General features: G+C 40.0%; 1 protein-coding gene across 1 annotated transcript; it reads right to left on the reverse strand.

Moving 5' to 3' along the window:
* Positions 1 to 776: 776 nt before the first annotated feature.
* LOC145594203 (uncharacterized) lies at positions 777 to 5,533 on the reverse strand. The gene is made up of 4 exons (XM_081650537.1): positions 4,662 to 5,533; positions 4,169 to 4,613; positions 1,257 to 4,061; positions 777 to 1,142 (listed from the first exon to the last, which is right to left on the reverse strand). Exons 1-4 carry the CDS (start codon positions 5,531 to 5,533, stop codon positions 777 to 779), a joined length of 4,488 nt encoding a protein of 1,495 aa, XP_081506663.1.
* Positions 5,534 to 10,046: the final 4,513 nt, after the last annotated feature.

Genomic DNA, 10,046 nt, shown 5'->3' on the forward strand with positions numbered 1-10,046 from the left:
GATTCAAAAAGCTTTGTTTGAATGTATTTGACTTTCATTTTATTCTAAAAGCTTTGATGAAAGTGTTTGACTTTCATTTGACTCAATTAGCTTTGTTGAATTCATTTGATTTTCGTTTGATTCTAAAAGCTTTGTTTGAATGTATTTGACTTTCATTTGATTTTAAAAGCTTTGTTGAAAGTGTTTGACTTTCATTTGACTCAATTAGCTTTGTTGAATGCATTTGACTTTCATTTGAATCAAAAAGCTTTGTTTGAATGTGTTTGACTTTCATTTGACTCAATTAGCTTTGTTGAAAGTGTTTGACTTTGATTTGATTCAATTAACTTTGTTGAATGCATTTGACTTTCATTTGATTCAAAAAGCTTTATTTGAATGTGTTTGACTTTCATTTGACTCAATTAGCTTTGTTGAATTCATTTGACTTTCATTTGATTCAAAAAGCTTTATTTGAATGTGTTTGACTTTCATTTGACTCAATTAGCATTGTGGAATGCAATTGACTTTCATTTGATTCAAAAAGCTTTTTTTTTTTGGTAAATAAAAGAGTTTATTACCAAAGAGAAAATTACAACTTACAGTAAAGCTAAGCTGTAACACCCAAAACACCACAAGACCCAAGGCCAAACCAACACCACAGCAAAAGCAAACAGGTTACAATTCAAGCCCAGCCACCTTCTAGGAAGGGTTCCAGGGAGAACCATAACCACCTACTGGACTCAGGAACTTAGGCACCTTCTAGGAAGGGTACTAAGTACAAGGACCAGGACAACAAACTAAACAGAATACAACATATATCTATCAGAGCTATTACATCTGCAAGCAACAAGAAATATAATTTCCTTAACTAACTCAGAAGATGATTTGCAGCTTCCTGTAAACATCAAAGCATTCCTCTGCAGCCATATATTATAGACAGTCTCAGAAAAACACATCACAATAAGTTTGCTCCTAACATCAGTTTTCCTGCAGCACTTTGCAATCCATTGCAGCTCACCAGCAAAGCTAGAAATCTGCCTAGAGAAACCCAATTTTTGCAGCATTGAAATCCAGATTTCATTTGAGTAACTGCATTCAAAGAACAAATGGTTCACATTTTCATTTGCACCAGCACAAAAGAAACAGCAAGGGTCACAAGGAATCTGCCATATTAGAAGCCTGTCCTTATTAACCAGTCAACCCAGAATAGCAAGCCAGGTGATGAAAATACTCTTTGGTGAAGCTTGATTGTTGCAAATGATTCTCTTCCAGGGAACTCTAGGACCCTGAGGCTTAATGATACTGTAAAGTCTCTTAATTTGCATCTTGCCATTGACAGTAACATTATCCCACCCACCAATATTATTCACAATCTCTCTACATCCAAGGATCTTTTTCAAAATCCAAGAAGCCTTGTTAGGAATAGCAGCAGTCCAAAAAGACTTGCCTGCAAAATAATAAGTGTGAACCCATTTAACCCATAGGGTGTCAGATTTGCTAGCAAGGTCCCAAAGCACCTTAGTAATAGCTGCTTTGTTCCAGTCTGCTAAGGAAACTAAATTCCAACCTCCACATGAATTGGGGAGGCACATAAAGCTCCAAGCAACAAGAGCTTTCTTTGTGGGGTTGCCTTTTCCAGTCCATAAGAAACACCTGAACCTAGAATCCATTTCTCTAATGATTTTCTTTGGGAGAACAAAGATCTGGGCCCAGAAATCTTGCACCCCAAAAAGAACACTTTTAATTACCTGTAATCTACCAGCATAAGATAGATGCTTAGCAGCCCAAGTATCAATTCTGCCTGTAATCTTGTCAATCAAGGGCCTGCAATCAGCAATGGTAAGCTTCTTGGAGGAGAGAGGCACACCAAGGTATTTAAAAGGAAGAGTTCCATTAGCCATTCCCAAAACACCCTGAAGTTCACACCTATCATGATTAGAGATACCCCCAAAATAAGCATCACTTTTATCCAAATTTGCAGCTAAACCAGAAGCTCTAGAAAACTTCTGGAAAGCCTCAAACAGAAGCTTCACTGAGCCTAGGTCAGCTCTAGCAAATAACAGCAGGTCATCTGCAAACATCAAATGAGTAATCCCAAGTTTCTCACACCTAGGATGAAAATTAAAGTCTGGATTCTTAACCATATTCTGCAGACATCTAGATAAATACTCCATACACAAGGCAAAAAGAAAGGGGGACATAGGATCCCCTTGTCTCAATCCTTTCTTTGCTTGAAAAGGAACTGAAGGGTATCCATTAATCATGACTGAATAAGAGACAGAAGTTATACAAGCCATAATCCAAGTTATTACCCTGTGGGGGAAACCCAACTCACCAAGCATAGTCTCAAGGAACCCCCATTCAACTGAGTCATAAGCTTTCCTGAGATCAATTTTCAACATACACCTAGGAGTAACAAACTTGTGAGTATATCCCTTGATCAACTCAGTAACAAGCAAAATGTTGTCTCCAATATGTTTACCAGGGATGAACCCAGCCTGAGCATCATTAACAACAGAACCCACCACTCTTGCCAACCTAGCAGTTATAACCTTAGCAACCAGTTTATAGACTAGGGTGCAGCAAGCAATAGGCCTGTATTCCTTAACATAAGAAGGATTATGAACCTTTGGAACCAAGGTAAGAGTTGTACAACTCCATGCTTTCTCCAGAATACCAGTATCAAAGAATTCTAGAACAGCCTTGTAAACATCAAATTTCACCTTGTTCCAAGCCTGTTTGAAGAAAACAGCATTAAAACCATCAATTCCAGGAGCTTTGTCCTCTCCAATGTTAGCTAAAGCCTGGTCAATTTTAGCATAGGTAACAGGAGCAGATAGAACATCAATATCATCAGCAGCAAGCTGCTTCCCTGCCCTAACAATAGCAACATCAACAGCTGGAAGAGTATCAGCAGCGGAACCTAAAAGATTCTGATAAAATCTGAGAATTTCACCTTGAACCAAATCTGGATCCTTCAACAACACATCAGCAGTATTATAGATAGAGTCAATTCTGTTCCTGCTCTGTCTGTGCTTAAGCATAGAAAAGAAATAATGAGTGTTAGAATCACCAAGCTTGATCCAGTCAACCCTTGACTTTTGTTTTAAGATACTTTCATAAGTATCCATCCAATATTTCACTTTTTCAATTCCAGCAGCTTCCTGATTCTGAAGAGCAACATTAGTAAAGTCTGCAGCCAACTGAGTTTGAACCTCAGCAAGATGAGACTTAGCAGCTTCCAATCTGTCAGTGATTTTAGTGAAATGGTTAGTGTTTAACATCTTAAGGCCACACTTAACAGATTTCAATTTCTTCCAAACTTGCATCATAGAGTTACCAGAAACATTGACATTCCAGTAAGAAGCCACAACTTCCTGGAAATCCTTATGAGAAGCAAGGCAATTCAAAAATCTAAAGGGTTTACCCTTGCCATCAACAGAAGGAACCAAATCCACCAAAATAGGACTGTGATCTGACAGAGATGGAGATAGATAGATAGCCTCAGTATGACCATAAGCCATCAACCAAGCCTCATTTACCATACCCCTATCAATCCTGGTAGCAATTCTATCCAGCCCATGACCTTTATTATTCCAAGAGTAAAAGAGACCCTTACTTTTAATTTCAACAAGATCCAAGTCATGAATCAATTCCTGGAAATCCTTAACCTCATAGTCTGTAACTGGATTCCCATTAAGCCTATCTTGAGAATACAAGACAGAATTGAAATCCCCAATACAAAGCCAAGGCAGTTGGATACTACCCAAACCTTTGATACCATTCCAAAGGGGAACTCTATGTTGAATAGAGTGCAGCCCATAGACAAAGGTACAAGCAATTTGATGCTGGAAATCCTTAGTAGATATGACAGCATGGATAAACTGTTCAGTAACAGCAATAATATCCAAAGCAACAACATCTGGTTTCCAGCCAACCCAGATCCTACCCTTGGGAGAGTAAGAATAGTTGCAAACCCACTCCCAAGCTCTTCCAAATTTCTTTTTTACAGCTTCAAATTTCTGGAGTTTAACTTTAGTTTCAAGAATAGCCATAACATCAATAGAGTGATCTCTGAGTAACTGCTTAACAACAGTCACTTTATTGGGATCATTAAGACCCCTTATGTTCCAAGATGCAATAATCATGACACTAGAGGGGGATTACCATCACCCCCAATAGGAATTACCTCAGCAATTTCATCTTCCAATAGAGTAGAATAAGCATTGTTAGTTCTAGGTAAATTCTGATGAGTATCAGCAACATGGGACCTAGCTTTTTTGCTTACCACTCTCCAATCAGCATCAGAGTTAGCAGCAAAAGAAGTATGAGCAGGGGTAAGATGAGCATCATGTTGGTCCTTTCTTTGAACCTGAGCAGGAGCTGGAACAGGAACTGGAGCAGGCTGTTTCTGAACCCAAACCTTCTCTTGTGGTTTAGCTGGCTGAGACATAACCTGTTTAGGTCTAAGCTTAACTTTAGGAGCAGAACAGTCATGTCCCACTTTATCACACTTCTTACAATAGGGTGGGGACCATTCAAAGAACACTTTCAACTCAAGTGTTTCCCCCATAGGGCTTTCAACAGTAATACTAGCTGGGAGAGGTCTAGTTATATCAACTTCTATAAGAACCCTAGCAAATGAAACTCTGAGTTATCTAGTAGTACATTCATCAGCATACAAAGGCACTCCAATTGTACTACCAATTCTACTTAGCGTTTCAGTACCCCAGCAATTCAAAGGCAGATTAGGAAATCTAACCCATAGAGGTACTGTTCTAAGTATCTCAGCTTGAAAATTGAACTTATCAGTCCATGGTTTAACAATAGCAGGCTTATTATTAAACATATGAGGTCCTGAGCTCAGAACAGCATTCTTATCATCATTTGAACACAGATTGATTATAAAATAACCATCATCATGCCAAAATATCTCAGGTTTAGCAAAATTACTCCAGTTTTGAGCAATGAATTTATGCACAGCAGCAATTGTAGGATAAAAACCAACAACATAGAATATAATTGCATTGCACCATTTGGAGTTACCTGCTGCAATTTCATCTGCCTGGATCTGAGCTACAGGCTTGCCACTCTTCAAAATAGGCGCCACAAAATTCAGAGCAGCACCCTTAGCAGTAAGTTTACCTCGAAACAAATTCGCCCAATTCTCTGAATTCTTGGCTTGATTTGATGATCCTGGGTGTTCAGGGTGACAAGCAGACCCAGAAACAACCGGACTCACATCATTTGGATGCTCAGCCGCAGCTTCAGCCAATGGAACATTAACCGGGCAAACCCTAGGTACCACTTCACTTGATTTCTGCAACTGAGTAGCAGCAAACGATTCTTCGAGAATTTTCAACTCAGCTCTAGTGACTCTACCTCCTGATGGGTGAACAAGATGAGCTGGTGGAGAAACCAACTCATTTCCATCTTCAACCTCCGGAATAGTGTTCACATTCAAGTTCTTCAATCGGTTAAAATCAGCAGGGGTGAGAGATCCAAAAGCAGGGGATCGAGGGTGTGGAGTAGCTTGTTTCTTCTTCTTTGCCATGGAAATCAGAGCTGAATGAGAAAACCAGTTTCAGATCCAATCACCATAATTCAAAAAGCTTTGATTGAATGTACTTTACTTTCATTTGATTTGAAACACTTTGTTGAAAGTGTTTGACTTTCATTTGACTCAATTAGCTTTGTTGAATGCATTTGACTTTCATTTGATTCAAAAAGCTTTGTTTGAATGTGTTTGACTTTCATAGGATTCTAAAAGCTTTGTTGAAAGTGTTTGACTTTCATTTGGCACAATTAGCTTTGTTGAATGCATTTGACTTTCATTTTAATCAAGAAGGTTTATTTGAATGTGTTTGACTTTCATTTGACTCAATTAGCTTTGTTGAATGCATTTGACTTTCATTTGATTCAAAAAGCTTTGTTTGAATGTGTTTGACTTTCATTTGACTCAATTAGCTTCGTTGAATGTGTTTGACTTTCATTTTACTCAATTAGCATTGTGGAATGCAATTGACTTCGATTTGATTCAAAAAGCTTTGATTGAATGTATTTGACTTTCATTTTATTCTAAAAGCTTTGATGAAAGTGTTTGACTTTCATTTGACTCAATTAGCTTTGTTGAATTCATTTGATTTTCGTTTGATTCAAAAAGCTTTCTTTGAATGTATTTGACTTTCATTTGATTCTATAAGCTTTGTTGAAAGTGTTTGACTTTCATTTGACTCAATTAGCATTGTGGAATGCAATTGACTTTCATTTGATTCAAAAAGCTTTGATTGAATGTATTTGACTTTCATTTGATTCAAAACGCTTTGTTGAAAGTGTTTGACTTTCATTTGACTCAATTAGCTTTGTTGAATGCATTTGACTTTCATTTGATTCAAAAAGCTTTGTTTGAATGTGTTTAACTTTCATTTGATTCTAAAAGCTTTGTTGAAAGTGTTTGACTTTCATTTGACAAAATTAGCTTTGTTGAATGCATTTAACTTTCATTTTAATCAAGAAGCTTTATTTGAATGTGTTTGACTTTCATTTGACTCAATTGGCTTTGTTGAATGCATATGACTTTCATTTGATTCAAAAAGCTTTGTTTGAACGTGTTTGACTTTTATTTGACACAATTAGCTTCGTTGAATGTGTTTGACTTTCATTTGACTCAATTGGCTTTGTTGAATGCATTTGACTTTCATTTGATTCAAAAAGTTTTGTTTGAATGTATTTGACTTTCATTTTATTCTAAAAGCTTTGTTGAAAGTGTTTGACTTTCATTTGACTCAATTAGCATTGTGGAATGCAATTGACTTTCATTTGATTCAAAAAGCTTTGATTGAATGTATTTGACTTTCATTTGATTCAAAACACTTTGTTGAAAGTGTTTGACTTTCATTTGACTAAATTAGCTTTGTTGAATGCATTTGACTTTCATTTAATTCAAAAAGCTTTGTTTGAATGTGTTTGACTATCATTTGATTCAAAACGCTTTGTTGAAAGTGTTTGACTTTCATTTGACTCAATTAGCTTTGTTGAATACATTTGACTTTGATTTGAATCAAGAAGCTTTTTTGAATGTGTTAGACTTTCATTTGACTCAATTAGCTTTGTTGAATTCATTTGATTTTCCTTAGATTCAAAAAGCTTTGTTTGAATGTATTTGACTTTCATTTGATTCTAAAAGCTTTGTTGAAAGTGTTTGACTTTCATTTGACTCAATTAGCTTTGTTGAATGCATTTGACTTTCATTTGATTATAAAAGCTTTGTTTCAATGTGTTTGACTTTCATTTGACTCAATTAGCTTTGTTGAATTCATTTGATTTTCATTTGATTCAAAAAGCTTTATTTGAATGTGTTTGACTTTAATTTGATTCTAAAAGCTTTGTTGAAAGTGTTTGACTTTCATTTGACTCAATTAGCTTTGTTGAATGCATTTAACTTTCATTTTAATCAAGAAGCTTTATTTGAATGTGTTTGACTTTCATTTGACTCAATTGGCTTTGTTGAATGCATATGACTTTTGTTTTGGGGTTTTTTGTCCCTTGGGAGAGTTACAACTCGAAGACTGGTCCTGCTTGCTCTGTACCTGCAAAATCAACGGAGACACCAGTTGGGTGGTGCTCCGCCTCCAACGCTCAAGTTAGTAACTTGAAGGAGAGTAAAAGGTGCGGAAATTTAGGTGGGGATCTGCTTGGATTCCAAGCTCGGTTGTCTCTATCCAAGGGACAATTTTTAGTGAATGAATGAACCTTGTATCAAAAAGGACCTCCCCTCCAAAAGAGGGGAATCTCCCTATTTATAGGGTCCTTGGGAATTGTGCCTCTGATTAGGGTATCGAACCCTAATCATTGGTGGGCTGTGCCGTTTTACGGCTTTCTCGGGATTTGGGCCTGAAGGCCGACATTTTCCCCAAATATCAGGGATGACACGTGTCGGGCAGGGATAGGTCCACTTTGGACCATCCTGGGGTTGACACGTGTCGCCCTCTGATTGGGCCACTTGGCGGGGTAAAATTACCCTAAACATTTGCCCCTCACAGATGTGACGTGGCACGCCGCGTGGCATCTGTGACACGTGTCACTCGCTGAATGGTGGTAATTTTACCGCCAAAATTTACTGTTTAACTTCTGGGTAAATTACGGAGTTGCCCCTCCTTTTACCTTCTATATATAGCCGTTTACCCTCAGAATCTTGCCACACTTCACAAAAATTTCAGAGTAAACTTAGAATCTTGAAAGAGAGAACAGAAATCATCCGTCTGAGTCAGGCGCAAATTCGAAGAACCTCAGCCGCACCAACACAGGCGGAACCGTCTACCTTCAGATATCAAATCTAAAGGTACCGTCTCTGACTCTTTCAGCTCTTTTTTCATTTTTCCGTTTGTATATATTCCTTGCAATAAATGGATTCATCACCAACACACACGGCACAACCTAGGGTAGAATCCAGCCGTTCACCAGGGACGGCTGAGTCTAGGACTGGTAGTGCCGTCTCTGGGTGTTGGGACCACCCTCATGCTTGGATTCCGACCTTCTGCGCGTCTGTGCAGGACACAATGGCTCGGATTAAGCAGACGGCACGAGATCCAAATTACAGAAGCGGTGACTCAGGCGACCAAACGTCTGAGGGGGAGACGTCTGGCTCTGGACACCAGACGGCTCCAGAAAGGTCCCCTCCGCGTGGCCCCCCAACTCCTCCTGATTCCTTTTTGGAGGAACGTGACCAAAGCGGAGAAGAGGACAATGACCAAGGCGGTGAGGAGGCCGCCTCAGCTTCTATTTCTTTGTCAGGGGAGGAGACGAGAAGGGTTGTTGACGTCTCTTCCTCTGAAAGCAGTGACGATCTTCCCCCGTTTGAGGATAGTGAGGAAGAAGAGAGGAAGACGTGGAAGGAGAAAGATGATCCCTTTAGAATCCACGTCTCCTCAAAAGACATTGACCTGATGGAGAAGAATCTTCCAAATTTCCTGAAAGCCCACCCAATGGGAGACGGGTGGAGTATAAGGGTGCCTCCCCCAGACGGCACCATTTCTTGGGAGGACACTGAACGCAACGCAAACGGCTACTTCGGCTGTTACGAGGCGGCGTTCAGGGCAGGTCTTCGCTTCCCCCTTCACCAGGCGGTGAAGGCAATTTTGAGAGGCTACGGCCTCGGAGTCTGGCAACTTTCCCCCAATTCTTGGGCAAACATTCTGGGGTACGTTGCCGCCTGTGAATTCCAAGGGGTTCACCCCGGCTGGGAAGCATTTGCCAAGATGCACTATCTCAGCCGCAACCCAAGCGGGTTCAGAGCGTGGTATACTCTGACCACACTCCCCCAATACATGATGACCTTGGATAAGGTTTCCAAATTCGACGGCTGGAAACACAGGTTCTACCTGTGCACGGCTCCCACCAGACGGGAGAACTACGAGCTCCGTCTGTACAATAAAAAGCCTGACCTTATGGGTCGGAAGTGTTGTCTTCCTCGAATTCCGGATGAGGACTTCGACAAAATAATTGAGGCTGATCTCTTCGGCCTCTCAGACGCAACCCTGTCAACCGGGGAAGTAATAAAGGTTCCAAAGAACTGGATCCCTAAGAGCGCCTGGTTCAGGGACGAGTGCTTCCTAGCCGCCTGCGGGCTAGGGCACATGTTTGATAGAAGTATGCGCCTGAATCATTTCCGTCTGGGGTACTTTTGTGTCGGAAATGAATTTCTTGTTAATGTTCTAACTGTTTTCCGTCTGACCTTGCAAATGAAGCATTAAACATGTTGCCCGAAGAGAAGACACCCAGACGGTCCTCTGCCCAGATCCGCCGAGATTTGGCGGAAGCCCAGGCGCGTGAGCTCAGGGCCAAGGTAAACGCCTGACCTGCTTTTTGAGTTAACTTTCAAAGTTTCCTCACTTCGTCTGCTGACACTAAGTTGTCATTTTTTCAGGGAGGCAAGGTGGACAAGACGTTTGAGAGGAATCTCAAACGGGCTAGGGAGGAGACCCCCGTCTCTAACCCCAGCAAGTCCTCTAAGAAGGCCGCCTCCTCTGCTACTCCTACTGCCCCGCCTGGGAGGCAAATGAAAATAG

Source organism: Chenopodium album, chromosome 19 (assembly GCF_948465745.1).
Source record: "Chenopodium album chromosome 19, dcCheAlbu1.1, whole genome shotgun sequence".
NCBI lineage: Eukaryota > Viridiplantae > Streptophyta > Magnoliopsida > Caryophyllales > Amaranthaceae > Chenopodium > Chenopodium album.

Coding starts and splice junctions, on each gene's coding strand:
- LOC145594203 (XM_081650537.1), bottom strand. CDS start 5,533: ATGGCAAAGAAGAAGAAACAAGCTACTCCACACCCTCGATCCCCTGCT. Junction 4,062..4,168: donor TGGAAGATGAAATTGCTGAG/GTAATTCCTATT, acceptor GTTGTTAAGCAG/TTACTCAGAGATCACTCTAT. Junction 1,143..1,256: donor TTAAGCCTCAGGGTCCTAGA/GTTCCCTGGAAG, acceptor CTAATATGGCAG/ATTCCTTGTGACCCTTGCTG.